Source organism: Crocuta crocuta, unplaced genomic scaffold (assembly GCF_008692635.1).
Source record: "Crocuta crocuta isolate KB4526 unplaced genomic scaffold, BGI_CrCroc_1.0 scaffold110, whole genome shotgun sequence".
Classification (NCBI taxonomy): Eukaryota; Metazoa; Chordata; class Mammalia; order Carnivora; family Hyaenidae; genus Crocuta; species Crocuta crocuta.
This window is the reverse complement of record NW_027527386.1, coordinates 432,408-450,400: the sequence shown is the minus strand read 5'-3', so window position 1 is coordinate 450,400 and position 17,993 is coordinate 432,408. Positions and strand designations below refer to the sequence as shown.

The 17,993-nt window shown below is 47.0% G+C and overlaps 1 protein-coding gene and 1 pseudogene across 1 annotated transcript; one reads left to right on the top strand and one right to left on the bottom strand.

Annotated features, from left to right (window-relative positions):
- Positions 1-2,191: 2,191 nt before the first annotated feature.
- LOC144221473 (heterogeneous nuclear ribonucleoprotein A1-like) lies at positions 2,192-3,155 on the top strand (annotated as a pseudogene).
- Positions 3,156-9,417: 6,262 nt separating this feature from the next.
- CD70 (CD70 molecule) lies at positions 9,418-11,766 on the bottom strand. Its single transcript, XM_077751936.1, has 3 exons — positions 11,599-11,766; positions 10,875-10,908; positions 9,418-9,872 (listed from the first exon to the last, which is right to left on the bottom strand). Exons 1-3 carry the CDS (start codon positions 11,764-11,766, stop codon positions 9,481-9,483), a joined length of 594 nt encoding a protein of 197 aa, XP_077608062.1. The 3' UTR covers positions 9,418-9,480.
- Positions 11,767-17,993: the final 6,227 nt, after the last annotated feature.

The following is a 17,993-nucleotide window of genomic DNA, read 5'->3' as shown; positions in this document are numbered from 1 at the left end:
CCTTGATGGGTTGGATGAGGCCCATCCTCATCAAGGAGGATAGTGCTTTCTTTTCAGTCTACAGATTCAAATATTAAACTCTTCCAGAAACACCCTCACAGACACACCCAGACCTCATGCTTAACCAGGTGCATGGGTCATGTGGACACTCGAAGTTAAACATCAGAGTTCCAATCACCATCCATCCTTGCCAGCATTTTTTATTGTCTGCCTTTTTGATTACAGCCATCCTAGGGGGTGTGCAGTTCTATCTCGTTGTGGTCTTGGTTCATATTTCCTCACAACAAATGATGTCAAGTCTTCCTTTTTTTCTTTCACCGATATTTATCCGCCCCCCCCCCCCATCTTTATTGTCCTTATTTGCCTGCCAAACCACAGGTATCCTAATGCCTGAAGCGAACAAGGCCATCCTGGCACAGGTGGAGAGTCAGCACTCTCCCCACGCAAGTAGGCAGCACAGCGAAGGAACGTACCAGGGGTGCAGAAGGAGAGAACGTGATCTAGTCCTGGGGTGGGAAGATTTAGTAGAAGTTTCCTGGAAAGACTTTTTAAAACTGCAAGTTCAATCAGGTGCCTCTTCATTCTGACACTTCAACGACTCCCTCTTGTCTGGGCAATAAATCCTTAGTTCTTAGCCTGGCACTCAAAGGTCTGCCTAACTTTCTTCTAGCCTCATTTTCCACTTTACAATATACCCAGGAGCCTCTTCTATGTCTGCCATCGTGGGGCTCATGTCCTGACAGTGATCCTTTGCTTTCAAGTGACAAGAGATACAATTCCTTTCTGAAAGCGGATGACAATATCTTTGTTTATGAAAACCTCTTAACAGGTCGTGTTATATAATCTTCGGTGACTGTTGAGCAATATAAAGCTCCCCCTGATGTCAGTAAGGGCAGAACTCAGGTACTCTGCATGATAGAACCGGCAGAATTTTTTTTAAGAGATGGTAAGTGCAGGAGATGAACGTTGCAACTTTAAATGTTTATTTATTTATTTATGTATTTAATATTGTTTATTTATTTCTAGGAGAGAGAGAGAGACAGCGTGAGCAGGGGAGGGTCAGAGAGAGAGGGAGTCACAGACCGAAACAGGCTCCAGGCTCTGAGCTGGCAGTCAGCACAGAGCCCGATGCGGGGCCCGAACCCACGAGCCGCGAGATCATGACCTAAGCGAAAGTCGGACGCTTAACCGACTAAGCCACCCAGGTGCCCCTGTTTATTTATATTGAGAGAGAGCATGAGCAGGGTTGCGGCAGAGAGAGAGAAGAGCATTCCAAGTAGGCTCTGTGCTGCCAGCCCAGAGCCTGACGGAGAGCTTGATCTCACGAACTGCAAGATCATGACATGAGCTGAAACCAAGAGTTGGATGCCCAGCTGACTGAACTGTCCAGGCATCCCACAGAGTCAGCAGAATTTTGAGACCAGGGAGTCAGATCTGAGAAGAGAGCCACAGGAGGAGAGGAACAGGAGCTAGTGAGAAAGTGGAACTCCAACCACTTTAGCAAAGGGGAGGGCACGTATGGTTTTCCAGGGCTGCTATAATGAATGATCACCAGGCTCGTGGCTTAAAACAACACAAACTTGCATTCTTATGGTTCTGAAGGCCAGAGTCTAAGATGGGTCTTGCTGGGCCAAAAGAATGAAACTGGACCCTTACCCTACAACCATACACAAAAATCAACTCAAAATGGATTAAAGCCTTGAACATTTGATGCCAAAGGCAAAGGGAACAAAAGCAAAAAGAAGCCAATGGGACTATCTCAAGGTAAAAAGCTTCTGCACAGAAAAGGAAACCATCAACAAAAATGAAACTACAACCTAGCGAATGGGAGAAAATACTTGTAAACTATATATCTGAAGGGATTAATACTCAAATATATAAAGAACCCATACAACTCAACAGTGAAAACAAAAAGTAATCCAGTTAAAAAGCAGGCAGAGGACGTGACTAGACATTTTGCCAAAGAAAACATACAGGTAGTCAATAGGTACATAAAAGATGCTCAACATCATCATCATCAGGGAAATCAAAATCAAAACCACATGAGACAACTCTCACACCTGTTAGAATGGCTGTTCTTCCCATATTCACTTAGCTGTGCTGTCCTCTTGAAACTCAGATCTACGAGCACCTTTCTGCCTGAGGACGCTGCCGAGTAAGCATCGTTAAAGTCTCCCCTCCCACCGCCGTCATGTCTAAGTCAGAGTCTCCCAAAGAGCCTGAACAGCTGCAGAGGAGTTTCATCAGAGGTTTGAGTTTTGAAACAACCAATGAGAGTCTGAGGAACCGTTTTGAGCAATGGGGAGCGCTTACGGACTGTGCGGTAATGAGAGGTCCAAACACCAAGCGCTCCAGAGGCTTTGGATTTGCCACCTCTGCCACTGTGGAGGAGGTGGACGCGGCCATGAAAGCAAGGCCATGCAAGGTGGATGGAAGAGTTGTAGAACCAAAGGGAGCTGTCTCGGGAGAAGATTCTCAAAGACCTGGTGCCCACCTAACTGTGAAAAAGACTTTTGTTGGTGGCATTAAAAGAAGTTACTGAAGAACGTCATCTAGGAGATTGTTTTGAACAGTTTGGGAAAATTGAAGTGATTGACATCATGACTGACCGACACAATGGCAGAAAGAGAGGCTTTGCTTTTGTAACATTTGATGACCGTGACTCTGTAGACAAGACTGTCATTCAAAAATACCATACTGTGAACGGCCACAACTGTGAAGTAAGGAAGGCCCTGTGTAAACAAGAGATGGCTAGTGTTTCCACCAGCCAAAGAGGTAGAAGTGGTTCTGGAAGCTTCGGTGGTGGTCGTGGAGGTGGTTTGGGCAGGAATGACAACTTTGGTGGTGGAGGAAACTTCAGTGGGCGTGGTGGCTTTGGTGGCAGTCGAGGTGGTGGTGGATATGGTGGCAGTGGGGATGGCTGTAACGGATTTGGTAATGATGGAAGCATCGTTGGAGGTGGGGGAAGCTATAATGATTTTGGCAATTACAACAATCAATCTTCAAAGTTTGGACCCATGAAAGGAGGAAATTTTGGAGGCAGGAGCTCTGGCCCCTAGGGTGGTGGAGGCCAATACTTTGCCAAACCACGAAATCAAGGTGGCTATGGCGGTTCCAGAAGCAGCAGCAGCTATGGCTGTGGCAGAAGGTTTTAATTACCACCAGGAAACAAAGCACAGCAGGAGAGGAGAGCCAGAGAAGTGACAGGAAAGCTACAGGTTACCACAGATTTGTGAACTCAGCCAAGCCAAGTGGTGGCAGGGCCTAGCTGCTACAAAGAAGACATGTTTTAGACAATACCCATGTGTATGGGCAAAAAACTCGAGGACTGTATTTGTGACCAATTGTATAACAGGTTATTTTAGTTTCTGTTCTGTGGAAAGTGTAAAGCATTCCAACAAAGGGTTTTTTGTTTGTTTGTTTTCATATTTCTAAACTACTGTTGTATTCTTCTACTTTCCCTTTTTTTTTTTTTTACAAATAGTTTATTGTCAAGTTAGTTTCCATACCACAAAGGGTTTTAATGTAGATTTTTTTTTTTTTGCACCCATGCTGTTGATTGCTAAATGTAGTAGTCTGATCATGACGCTGAATAAACGTGTCTTTTTTTAAATGTGCTGTGTAAAGTTAGTCCACTCTGAAGCCATCTTGGTAAACTACCCCAACAGAGTGAAGTTAGAATTCCTTCAGGGTGATGCCAGGTTCCATTTGAAATTTATTTGCAACCTGCTTGGGCACAGAATCTATTGTCTCCACAGAAATTCATGTGGTTGAACTGACCTGGAGTTCAGTGTTAAAAGGTGAACCCAAGCAAAGTCCTGGAGTTTATTTGGCTATTAATATGATTGTTGGCATATCCTATGCAATATATCTAAATTGAATTATGGTAGATAAAATTAAAGATGGGACTAAAGCTTGTGTATCGTCCATCATCATGTGTAGTCAATAAACGATTTAATATTCTCTTGAAAGAAAAAAAGAAACTTAGATCAACTAGGAAACGATCTGGAAGGATATATTGCCAAATGGTCAACAGTGGTCTTTTTAAAAGGTAGTTCAAGGGAGGGAAAATAAAAAAAAAAATTAGGATTTGTTATTGCTGTTGTTTTATTTTACTTTATATCCTTCTGCACTGTTGGGATTTTTTCCACCGGGCATGTTTTACTTTTGGAAACAATTTTAAAAGCTGCAAATCCAAATATCACTGCCAAGATCAGTGTCGAATAGCTTATCCCCTGTGTTTCCTTCTAGGAGTTTTATGGTTTCAGGTCTTTAACAGTCTTTAACCCATTTGGAGTTATTTCTGTGTATGGTATAAGATAGGTGGCCAGTTTTATTCTTTTGCACGTGGCTGTCCAGTTTTCTCAAAACCAACTGTCTTTTCTGCATTGCATATTCTTGGCTCATTTATCGTGGATTAATTGACATTAATCCATATGCATGGGTTTATTTCTGGACCCTGTTCTGTTCTGCTGACTGATGTGTCTGTTTTCATGCCAATACCTTACTGTTTTGATGGCGATAGCTTTGTAATATAGTTTGAAATCAGGAAGCATGATGCCTGCAGCATTTTTTTCCTCCCCCCCCCTTAAGATTCCTTTGGCTATGTGGGGTCTTTGGTGGTTCCATACAAATTTTAGGATTATTTTTGTATTTCTGTGAAAAATACCATTGGAATTTTGATAGGGAGTGCAATGAATCTGTAAATGGCTTTGGGTAATGTGGACATTTTAACAATATTAATTCTTCCAATCCATGAGCACGGGGTAACTTTCTAATTGTTCTTGAGCCCTTTTATGATCCTTTGTATTTCTGTGGAACCCGTTGTAATGAATCCTCTTACGTTTCTGATTTTACTTATTTTAGTCTCTTTTTTTTTTCTTGTCGAGTCTAACTAAAAGTATTTTGTTTACTTTTCAAAGAGCTAGCTCTTAATTTCAATGATTTTTACTCTTATTTAATGAGTCATTTGTTAACCCTTCCACTTGTAGGCTACATTGAATAGTGGTGCTGTGAGCATGGGTGTACTAAATTTAAACATTTACATCTAATTGACATCATCTCGTGTACCCTGGGGAGATCACCTTGGAAGCTAGAATTTTACAAATCCACTGCTTGAAATTTTGACACTTAGAATCCCTTCCCTGGCTACAGCATCCTTCCACAGAGGCAATTTTTATTGCTTTATTTATTTATTTATTTTTTTACAAATAAACTTGATTTTTTTATAACAGTTTTAGATTTACAGGAAAATTGAGAAAAGAATGTAGTTTTTTAAATATACTTCCGTGCACACCATTTCTCTATTTTTAACATCTTACATTAATTTTTTTTTAAATTTTTTTAATGTTTTTATTTATTTCTAGGAGAGAGAGAGAGACAGCGTGAGCAGGGGAGGGTCAGAGAGAGAGGGAGTCGCAGACTGAAACAGGCTCCAGGCTCTGAGCTGGCAGTCAGCACAGAGCCCGACGCGGGGCTCGAACCCACAAACCGCGAGATCATGACCTAAGCGAAAGTCGGACGCTTAACCGACTAAGCCACCCAGGCGCCCCAACATCTTACATTAGCGTAGTACCTTTGCTACACAACTCGTGAACCAATACTGATACGTTATTATTAACAAAATCCCACAGTTGATTCAGATTTCTTTGCTTTTCCTCTCGTATCTTTTTTCTGTTCAGGATCCCATCCACAATTCTCAAGTACATTTGGTCATCATATCTCGTTAGGTTCCTCTGGGCTGCAACAGTTTCCCAGACTTTCTTTGTTTTTGATGACTTTGAGCATTCTGAAGAGGACTGGTTGGGCATTTTATTAGGCTGCCTCCTTCTTGGGCTTTATCTGATGTTTTTCTCATGGTTAGACTGGGGTGATGGATTTTGGGAGGAAGACCCCTGGGTGAAATGTCCCTCTCACCCTCTCGTACTCATACCGGGGGTGTGTGCTGTCCCCATGGCTTACCACTCTGGATGTTGGCCTTGGTCACCTGGCTGACGTGTGTTGGTAAAGCTCCTGCTCATCTCCACACTTTCTACATTGTCCTCTTTGGAAGGAAGTCACTATGTGCAGCCCACACCTAAGGAAGGGGATTGTAGTCCCGCCTTTAGGATGGACTGGCTACATTGCGAAAATTGATAAAGGGAAACCTCACTAAAATGGAGTTGGGGTGTGTGTCAGAGGGAGCTCTCATGCCCTACCACTCGCCACTAATTGCAAATCCAACAGGAAGAGATGCCCCTTGAGCACGAATACAACTTTACCACCCCAGCAGGAAGAAGATAGTTTTCCTCCTCCCCTGGCAACAACGCAGCCAATAAGAGACAGTCACAGCTCAGCCAATGAGAAGCAACTATCCCTCCAACTGCCAGGTTGGGGCACCTGAGTGGTTCAGTCCGTTAAGCCTGGGATTCCTGATTTCTACTGAGGTCAAGGTCTTGCAGTTGGTGGGATGGACCCCGGCAGGGGCGGGGCACGGGGCTCTGAGCTGTCAGTGGAGCCTGCTTGGGATTCTCTCTCTCCCTCTGTCTGCCCCGCCCCTGCTCACATGCGTTCTCTCCTTCTCCCTCTCTCTCTCAGCATAAATAAATAAACATAAAAACGAAAAACCCTTCCAGGTAACTCTAATAGACTTTTTGTTTACGACAGCCTTCCCAATTCCCTGCTTCTAAAGAGCAGTCTTCTCCTTTATTTGGCAGACTTGCCTTTGGTTTTGCCGTTAGCTTGCTTGTCCTGGATTGTAGTTTTCTGTTATTCCTGAATATATCCATTTTGCTGGTGAAATAACTGGCAGTTTTATTTATTTATTTATTATTTATTTTTAAACATTTTAAGAATTTATTTATATGTGAGAGACAGAGAGAGACAGAGCACGAGCGGGGGAGGGGCGGAGAGAGAGGGAGACAGAATCTGAAGCAGGCTCCAGGCTCTGTGCTGACAGAGAACAGAACTGTGCAGCACAGAATGGTGAGCATGAGATCATGACCTGAGCTGAAGTCGGATGCTTATCTGACTGAGCCACCCTCTATTTTTTACAGAGCGAGAGAGAGGATGTGAGAGCAGGGAAAAGGGGCAGAGGGAGAAAGAGAGAATCCCAAGCAGGCTCCATGCTCAGCTAGGACCCAGATGTGGGGCTCGATCCCATGACCCTGGCATCTTGACCTGAGCTGAAATCAAGAGTCCAATGCTCAACTGACTGAGTCACCCATGTGTCCCTGGCAGTTTCATTTTTAAGGTGAACAACATAAATTATTTGAAATTCCGCACAAAGGTTTTGGCTCTTCCCCACTTATAAATATATTCAATCACTTACTTATATGAATATGGACTCATGGATATTTATTTTGTACTTTGAATTATAATCCAATACTATTCAAATTGTTCCAACTTTATTTTATTGCTCAAATTGTTCCAACTTTAGCCACTGGGGGCTTTGTCAGTTGGCTTCTGTGCTCCTTCCGCATACACAGATCAATATGTCTTTTCTTTCTTTTTTATATAATTTTTAAAAGTTTATTTATTTAGTTTGAGAGAGACAGAGAGAACACTAGGGGCAGAGAGAAAGAGAGATGGAATAGCAAAGCAGTCTCTTTAGGGTCAATGCAGAGCCTGACTCAGGGCTTAAACTCATATACCTGAGCCGAAAGCAAGAGTCAGATGCTTAACGAACTCTTAACTGACTGAACCACCCAGGTCTCTCTCTCTTTCTTTTTCTTTCTTACTTTCTCATCCTTATTTCTGCCACTTACCCAATGCACCATGCTCATCTTGCGTATTTTTTTGCCCTAGTCCTACAACTACAATCAATCAGCCATTTCTCTAAGAAGCCCTGATTCCTTTTTTTTTTTTTTTTGGAAGAGAGAGAGAGAAAGAGAGAGAGAAAGTGCAAGTAAGGGAGGGGCAGAGGAGAGAGTATCTTAAGCAGGCTCCATGCCCAGCACAGAGCTCGACTAGGGGCTCTATCTCACTCCCATGAGATTCTGACCTGAGCTGAAATGGAGTTAGATGCTTAACCCACTGAGCCACCCCAGGCACCCCCCTGATTCCTTTTCTAATGGAGAATGGTATTAGAAATCAAGATGTTTGTGCTAGTTGTGCACATTGCTATGTGGGCTTGTGATGGTGGCTTTCTAGTTGACTGAATTCATTCCCTCAGCATGGGGCTCTGGTTGTGAATAGCACAGCCTGCAATCCCTCCCCTCAAGGAGCCTTCATTCTTGAGGGATGTGGCAGGAAGACAGACAATAAGTAAGTGGATTCTTCTGATACGTTCGAAGGTATAGAGATCTGTTAAAAGATAAACTGAGGCACATCAACATTTTTGAGAATTTATTTGAACAAAAATCAGTGTGAATCAGGCAGCACCAGACCAAAGTGGTGTGAGTGATGTTCCATCAACCCTGTCCATGTTCTCTCCATGGGCGGCCACCCTCTCCGGACTTCCACGCGCTCTCCAGTCCCAAAGCTCCTAACCCCATCCTTCTCCATTTATAACGAGGCTTCCTTTTTTTTTTCTTTTATAGTTTACTGTCAAGTTGGTCTCCATATAACACCCAGTGCTCATCCCCACAAGTGCCCTCCTCCATGCCCATCACCCCCCTTTCCCTCCCCCACCCCCATCAGCCCTCAGCTTGTTCTCAGTAGTCAAGAATCTTTCATGGTTTGCCTCCCTCCCTCTCCTCAACTATTTTTCCCCTTCCCCTCCCGCATGGTCCTCTGTTAAGTTTCTCTTGTTCCACTTATGAGTGAAAACATATGGTGTCTGTCCTCTGCCTGACTTATTTCACTCAGCATAACACCCTCAAGGTCCATCCATGTTGCTACACATGGCCAGATTTCATTCTTTCTCATTGCCATGTAGTATTCCATGGTATAGATAAACCACATCTTCTTGATCCATTCATCTGTTGATGGACACTTAGGCTCTTTCCATGATCTGGCTATTGTGGAGAGTGCTGCTATGAACGGTGGGGTCCATGTGCCCCTAGGCGTCAGCACCCCTGTATCCCTTGGGTAAACTCCTAGCAGTGCTATTGCTGGGTCCTAGGGGAGTTCTAGTGTTAATTTTCTGAGGAACCGCCACACTGTTTATACAGATGGGATTGATTAAATCCCTTGCGTTGCTGATTGAGCTCTGTCTCCAGACTCTCTACCCTCCCTGGAGGCAAGGGGAGCAGGAACTGAAAGTTCCAACTCCATATTCCTGGGTGAGTTCCCTCCGCAGCCAGGCCCACCTCTTTAGGTGACCTAAGGGCTTTCCCAAGGTCACCTCGTTTACGCAACAAAAGGCACCAGGCTCCCGCTCCACGCTAGGAAAATTCCAAAACCGTAGGCCAGAAGTGAGGATGAAGACCGAGCAGATTGTAAATCAGTATATTACAAAGCACACCAGGACAAAAGCATTTTATAAGAGGAGGGGGGAACAAAAGAGGGAGAGAGAGAAAATACACTCTCCCAACAAATCTGGGCCAGGACGTGCAGTAGTCAGGGGTGCACCAGCTGAACCCCGAAAAAGGTCTCATCAGCATTTGGGGAGGGCAGCAGAGGCAGGGTGAGGTTGGTGCAGAGAGTGTCCCCGTGGGTCAACGGCGTCAGGCGCTGGGAGGAAGCCACACAACCTCCGTGGAAGCTGAGACGCAGCAGGCTGATGCTGTGGGCGGCTGGGGAGCAGATGCCCACTGTCAGGGTGGCCCTGGGGGGCCTGGTGGCCTGCGTGGAGGAGGAGCAGTTGGCCAGCGTCACTTGGATGTGCAGCCTGTAGATTCCATCGCGCTGGACACACAGCTGCCCGTTGTCGTCCAGCCTCAGTCCATTCACGAAGGAGCGGCCCAGGGCTGGGCCTCCGAACCAGTGCAGTGTGATTTTCTGCCGCTGTCCTGGACGGAGGGATGTGGGGAGGACAGACGTTTAGGGAAACAGTGCTATCGACCAAATGTCTAAAATTGCTTTGTTGAAACCTAACCCCCAAGGTGATGGCGTCGGGTGGGGCCTTTGGGAGGGGATGAGACTGCGAGGCTGGAGCCCTCTCCCCCCTTTCCGAGCTGTGGAGACACGGTGAGAAGATGCCTGTCTAGAAACCAGAGAGCGGGTTCTCACCGAAGCTGCCGGTGCCTGGATATTGGGCTTCCAGCTTCCAGAACCACGAGGAAGAAACGCCTGCTGTTAACTACTCAGCCTACGTAAGCATTCTAGCAGCCAGAATGGAAAGTGCCAGAGAAGAAAAAGAGGAACAGGTTTCACTCCATTACAGAATGGAATGAACACGGCATCCAGACCTCTGGGGATGAGTGGGAAAGACCCCACGGTGGCGAGGCTTAGAAGGAGGACGGGCGGGAAATGATCTCCCCATGGGCCGCCAAATGGCGGGCTCCGTCACCACCTCTTTGCTCTAAGGCTGCCTTCTCAGGGACACCGTGCCCACGGTTGATGGCAAAACTAACCCAGGCGCTCCCGGATCCTGCCTAATTTTTCTGCAAAACATATCATAGACGTGCTGTACTCTGCTCGCCACACTACACATTTTCCGTGTTCATTCATTTACTGTCTGAGCCTATGGGCAGAAGGGAAGCACCCATCTCTTTTCTGTTGTGGGACCTAGAACGGTGGCTGCTCGGTTAGTGTCTGGGGTGGGTGGATGGAGGCACCTGGTGACTTTGATGAGAGGCCTTTTGGTTTCTTATAAAACTTGAGGAATTGAGAGAAGTAGTCAGGTAGCAGAGACCCAGAAACGCACTGCCTCACCTCCCTCCCTCCCTCCCCGTTCCCCCTTTCTCTCTTTGCCGTCCCCCTCCCTCCCTCCTCCTTTTTCTCTCCCTTTCTCTAGTTCTCTCTTTATCTCAATTTCTCTTTCTCCCGTCTACACATGCACACGGGGTTACCTGTGTGATTCAGCTGGAGCTCAGCCATGTCCCGCTGATAGANACGTTTTCTGCCCCCCCCCCACGGTGCCCCCACCAAGACCAAGACGTTTCTTTCCTCTGCTCATCTTCTCACCCACTTCTCAAACAGTTGGACTGAGTTGTGACTTTTTTAAAAAGATCTTTTAAAGAGGAAGTAACTTTGAACTAACTGCCTACACCTGCTCCCTTGNCTTGTGGTGGGTGCGCAGGGCTCCCAGGTGAGCCGTGCGGGTTGCCCTGCCCTTGGAGGCCCGGAGCCCACCCCTTCCCCGCTTTGTGAAGCCCCCAGCAGCGGCTGAGTCAGCCGGGTGGGGAACACCAAAGACGAGTCATTTTACATGCCCGCATCGGATGCTCCTTTCCTAGCAGCNCAGGGCCCCGCCGCCCTCCCCCCCCCCGCCCCCCCTCCAGCCCAGGGCTCCTGGGCAGCCGTGCCGAACAGCCGGCTAGGTCTCTATCCCTTCCCACCCAGATCTTCCGGGACGATTTTTATCCATCTCATTTTGATTTTTACTGATTTATTTTTGGGTCGGTTGTCCGCCTGCGCCCAAACGCACCGTCCCTCTGCCTGGATCCCAGTCTCTTCCTGGTTGTTCACCGCTCTCCGCTGCGCCCCCACAAAGCCGGCCGCACCCCGAGGTCCCCAGGCTCCGCAGAGCGGGTGGGAGGTTTGCATCTTTCTCCTCCTCCCCTTTCTACTCACCGCAGGTGACTCGGGCTGGCCGCGCAGCTGGATGCACAGGAAGCAGTATGCCACCACGCCGGTAAGGGACAGGATCAGGGCCAGGCGCAGCACGGACGTCCAGGGCAGGCGGGGCACCGGGCAGCCAGAGCCCTCCTCCGGCACCATGATTCGCAGCCAGCGCCGCATGGGCCCTGTGCGGGCGGAGCGCGGGGCGAGCCAGGGAGCCGGGAGCACAGGAAACCTCAGCGCACAGCCTGGAGGCCTCGGCCTGCCCGAACCTGCCGAAGACCCGCCCCACCCCACTCTGGGGATGTCCGGCAAAGGGGAGGGATTTCGTTGTTCACCGAGCAGGGAAATCCCCACCTCCGGCATTTGCTCACCCCCAGCTCGCGGAGGGGTGTGCCAGGGATCTGACCTCCCCACCGTGCCCTCCAGTCTTCTTGTTTGGCTTCTTATCCCCACCTTTCTCAGATTCATTCATTCATTCGTTGGTTCGTTCGTTCATTCATTCGTTCACTCATTCAACAAACCTTCATTGAGCATCCCCTATGGACCAGATGCTGTTCCGGGCACCAGGGGTCCAACCAGCAGCCAGAGAGATGTCAGGGAGGCTCCCCAAATATCCAGGTGCTTCTTTCGAGTTTCTCAGCCGCCCTGCACGGACGGGGCCGCGTGGCTGACCTGCCGCCAGGAAGAGAGTAGAAGCAGCTGAGTGGTCACTCGGGTGGCCGGCTCTCATAAACACCCCACGTCTCCCTTCAGTTTTCTCTTCCTCTCAGAGGTCGCCTGTGCCTGACGGCTGCGGTGGGTTGAACAGTGTCCCTCTCCCCCAAATTCGTGTCCACCCAGACCCTCGGTTGGTATGTGACCTCACTGGGGCACGGGGGGGCCTGCATCCAGTGAATGGCAAGTTCGTAAGGAAAGGAGAGGGCGCACAGAGACACAGAAGGATGATGGCCATGCGACCATGGCAGCGGACGTCAGAGAGATTGATTCATCTACAAGCCAGCGAGCCCCAAGGATTGCCCCGAAACGCCAGACACCGGGGAGAGGCAAGGAAGGATCCTTTCCGAAAGCCTTCAGAGGGAGTGAGGTCTGTGGACGCCTTCATTTCAGACATCTGGTCTGTAGAACTGTGACAGGATAAATATCTTTCGTTCTAAGCCGCCCCATTTGTGGTGCTTTGTTGTGGCCACCACAGAATCCAGTAACAATGGGGACCCCCTCCGCCCCGGGTGGCTCAGTCGGTTGAGCGTCAGACGTCGGCTCAGGTGGTGATCTCAAGGTTGGCGAGTTGGAGCCCCGCATGGGGCTTGCTGCTTCCCTCTTCTCTACAGTCGGCGCTGAGCCCACTTCGAATCCTCTGCCTCCCCTCTCCACCCCGCTTCTCCCCTGCTTGCGCTCTCTCTTTCAAAAACAAACAAACAAACAAACAAACATTGAAAAGAAAGAACCCAGTAATAATGGAACAGCCACAAGATGTTGAGAGATCACCTGGGCTTATACGATTGTGCCAATAGCAGTCCATATCGGTGACTCTGACCCCTCCCTGGCCCCGCAGGAAAGCGGCTTCAGCTGCAATTGACGAATGCCTGCGGCTGTGTTCTCTGAAGCTTTACCTGTAGACCCCGGAATTGGAAAATTTCATCCCAAAGTGAGGAGTCATGGAAGCCTGGTCTGGGGGATGAGGACAGGACAGATGTCAGAGCCTGAGCCAGCCGCGCAGGCTGATACGGGGCGGGGGTGGGGGAGGGGCAGGTGAAAGAAAGAAAGGAGTCAAACATGTCCAGAATCCTTGGGACGCAGGTGATTGGGGATCTTCAACTACTAAAGGAATTCCCTTCCCTGAAGCCCTAGGATTATGTCTGGCGGTTCAGCTGGCCCCCAACTCAAGCTTTCCTGAACATAGCGGCATGATCCTAGGAATTCTTTCCCACCTTCTTTCTTACTGTAAGATACCCCTGCTGGGTTCTAAAGTCTAGCTTCACCCACTAACTAACCGCATCTCCAGATCTTTCCAGTTCCCATTATGCATGTTCCCCTCAATGGACTTTTGATGGCTTCCTGCGGTCTGACTGTTGTCCCTTCCCCGCCTCCAGACCAGCCATGGTGGAAATAATTGCTACAGAGGGTGTGGTCAAGTACGTGGAGTCTGTAGTCCCCCAACGCACCTGGATTCCAGTCTCCAAAACGTTACATTTTAGCTTTGAGGTTTTGGGAAACTCATGCCGTCATTTGCTTTTAAGGCGAACGTTCCCATCCATAAGTGGGCCATGATAAGTTTCAAAGGAAAGACGTGTGAAGGCCGTAGCATCGTGCAAGCATATAGCAAATGCTCAGAGAAGGCCCGCTCCCGATTTGGTTATTTTCTCCTGTGAAATATGCATTAGAAGAACGACTGAGGACAAACAGATGATTCGCCAAGAAAGGAATTAAAGTGGCATATAAACACAGAAAAAGGGTATCAGCTTCTCTGCGCAATAAAATGCAAATCACATCCATCACTGATTGACAGAAAAGCTTAAAAGATGGAGTAACGTGAAGTAAATTCCAGCTGCGTCAAAGATTCAAGTGTAAAAACGAAAAAAAAACCCCAAAAACAAACCCAAACCATAAAAATGCCAAACGTGTGGCAAATGCATAAAAATTCATACTGGCACAGTGATTTGTCAAGAAAACAGCCGGAGTACCTGGGTGGCTCAGTCGGTTGGGTGACTGACTTTAGCTCAGGTCATGATCTCGCAGTTTGTGAGTTCAAGCCCTGCCTCAGACTCTGTGCTGACAACTCAGAGCCTGGAGCCTGCTGGGGGTTCTGTGTCTCCCTCTCTCTCTGCCCCTCCCCTGCTCGTGCTCTTTTTCTCTGTCTCAGAAGTAAACATTAAAATTTTTTTTTTTAAAAAACTAAGAAGGCATAAAAGAGAATGATGCTCTATTTCACATATAAGTGAATAATCCCTCCATTAAAAATACCAAGTTAAATGGCACACACATGGAAGATAAGGAGCAAGAGAAGAAAAGGAAAGGTTGGTAAGACATTGATGGTGATTGATTTCCTTTAAAGTATTAATATCTTACAAGCGATGGCTTTAAGAAATGACTAATATTTTCTAGAAAGATGAAACAGAAAAAGCAGCCAGCTTGTAAGAGAAATGCATGTGCACATGAAACAGCATCGAAATATACACTCTCTTCTCAGGACACAAAAATTTGGAAGTTAACAGCATGTGGAATACACTCTTTCGTTTTCATCTGTGACTTGGTAAAAGATCAAAGCACTGGATGATTTGCCGCATTGCGAGAGCGTGGCTGGGAAACATCCTCACCCCTGGACGCGGGGATGTGAGATGGATCCAATGTTTTGTAAGGACGGCAAAATTAGTCAAGATACCAGAATGCAACTTCCCTTTCTGCCATCAGTTTTTCTTCACAGATTTTCCTCCCTTATTATTTTTTAAATGTTTATTTTTGAGAAAGAGAGAGAGAGAGGGAGAGAGCGAGCGAGAGCGTGAGCAGGGGAGGAGCAGAGAAGAAAGGGAGACAGAATCCGAAGCAGCCTCCAGACTCTGTCAGCATAGAGCCCAATACTGGGCTCCAAACCACGCAAGAACCGTGAGATCATGACCTGAGCCCAAGCCGGACACTTAACCGACTGAGCCACCCAGGCGCCCCTTGAGGCTTTTCTTTCCTTTCGTTAAGTACGCTCTCACACATTACAAAAGCAGATGATCACACATAAATTAGACGGTGGTGCAATTTGTAATAATAAAAGGGAAAACACCACCAACCCAAAGACACATTGTTACCGAGGGCTCATGCCTGTGCGAAACAGGGTCACCTTTCTGAACCTTCACATGGCTGCAAGCGAGTCTAGCTTTGACTTCCATCTTCCACAGCCACAGAGCTAGAGAGGGATGTAGCCAGCTGAATTCACCAGTGCAGAGGTTGGGGGAGGGTGTGCCTGAGTTCGATCCTACATTTGCATTCACACACCCCCGGGCCCCGGGGATTTTCCCCCCCGGCTGCTCTGAATTACTGGGCTGGGACCTTTGGGAGGCTCCATCGATCGAATGCTGTCCCGACGGTGTAGTTGTGCTGGGGGTGGTGTGGGATGTTTGAGGAAGTTCTGAAACAAGAGCTTCCCTCTCTTCAAGCAAAAGGGTGGCTCCCTCCCCTCGCCAGCTAGCTCTCTACCTCCCGTAGCTACTTCTCTTCTGACTAAGCGAGGGAGGGAAGGGACTAGAGGCCTCCGGGAGCAGGGGGCGGGGGAACGATCTGGATGCTGGGAAGTAAGATCACTTCTGAGCTTTGCCTTTTCCAAAACGTCACGGAGTTGGAATGGTACAGTGTGTAGCCTTTTCAGGTCGGCTTCTTTCACTCCATAGCACGCATCTACGTTCCCTCCGTGTCTTTTCTCTTTAGCGCTAAATACTGTGACATTGTCTGGATGTTCCATAGTTTCTTTGTCCCTTCACCTCCTGAACATGTGCTTCCAAGTTTGGGCAATTATGAATAAAACTGTGTGCAGGTTTCGTGTGGACGTAAGTTTCTCAACTCCTTTGGGGGAAATACTAAGGGGTGTGCTTGTGGACGCGAATGGTAGGAGTCAAACGATCCTCCAAAATCACCCCAGGCTCCTTTCCACCGTGGCTGGATTCTAAGGAGGCAAAATGGGGAGCTGCTGTGCAGGACCTCAGCCAGGAAGCGGCACTGTGTCCCTTCCACTGTATTTTTTTGGCGAAGGCAAATCAGAAGATCAACCCAGACTCAAGGAAACGGGAAGTAGTAGACTCCGCGACTTGATGGGAGAAGTGACACATATATACAGAGATACAGGGACGGGAGAATGTTTGGGGCGCATTTCTTGAGGCGGGTCTACCAGAAAGCCAAAGCTTAAACCTGAACAACAAACGAATGTGGTTTTTAAACCTTTTTAATTTTTTTTACCAGCTTTATTGAGGTATGATTGACAACTATAAATTGTATTCATTTAGGTTGTATGATGTGATTTTTTAAAAAAGGTGTACAATGAGTTAATACACATTTACATTGTGAAATGACCACCACCCTCAAGTTAATAAACACATCTATCACCTCACAGTTACTATCTTTTTGTTTTTTGTGTGGTGAGAATGTTTATTATCTATTCCCTTAGGAAATTTTGAGCAGGCAGCACAGTGCTAGGCAATATGGTAATCATACTGCATGTTAGAGTCCCCAGAGCTTACTTATCTCATTATTGAAATGCATCCGGCTCATTTCACTTAGCATAACGTCCTAAAGATTCATCACCTTGCCACTAACAACTTGACCTAGTCTCAGTTTCAGTGTTCTGGGTCTGTGAAAAGCTGGACCGCCTACCCCCAGATTTCTTGAAGACTCTGAACAGGTGATTATACCATCTGTGTGATCCAGATGTGATCAGCAGGAGAGCTGTGGCATGGGGGGGGGTCACCCTCTTGTTTTGAAGATAGGTTTTCAGTGACAAGGAAATGGAAAGTTGACCATTTGATTACCTTTGTTGTGAAAAGTACTTTTCTTGGAGAATAAGATGTTTGGAAATGTTTGTTTGCTCACTTGGTTTAGGCACTCAGTGAAGCCATCAGGACCAGACCCAGACTCTGTCTTTTTGTTATTGCCACCATCGGTGTAAAGGTTTATTTTTATTTATTTGTTTGTTTTTACATTGTTTTTAAAATTTATTTTCTTATAGTTTATTGTCAAGTTGGTTTCCATATAACACCCATTGCTCATCCCAACAAGTGCCCTCCTCCATGCCCATCAACCCACTTCCCCCTCTCACCTACCCCCCATCAACCTTCAGTTTGTTCTCAGTATTTAAGAATGTTTATTTTATTAAAAATTTTTAATGTTTATTCTTTTGAGAGAGAGAGAGAGACAGAGACAGAGCATGAGCAGGGGAGGGTCAGAGAGAGGGAGACACAGAAGCAGAAGAAGGCACCAGGTTCTGAGCCATCATCACAGAGCCTGAGGCGGGGCTCGAACTCACAGACTGAGAGATCATGACCTGAGCCGAAGTTGGACGCTCAATCGACTGAGCCACCCAGGAACCCCAAAGAAATCTTATTTTTAATGGAGGCATGATACACACAATCAAATTCACCCATTTTAAGTGTACAGTGTGATGGTTTTATCAAATGTATAACGTCCTAGAACAATACCACGATCGAGACCTTGAACCCTTCTGTTGCCCTAGAAGGTTACTCCATGACCCTTCTGTATTTGCTCTTTCTAATCCACCCCTAGACAACCACCCATCTACATTCTGCCACTCTGACTTTGCTTTTTCTAAAATTTCATACAAATGGAATCCCGCAGGATGTACTCTTTTGTGCTTGACATATTTCTCTTAGCATAATGTTTTTGATTCATCCATAATATTATGTGTATCAATA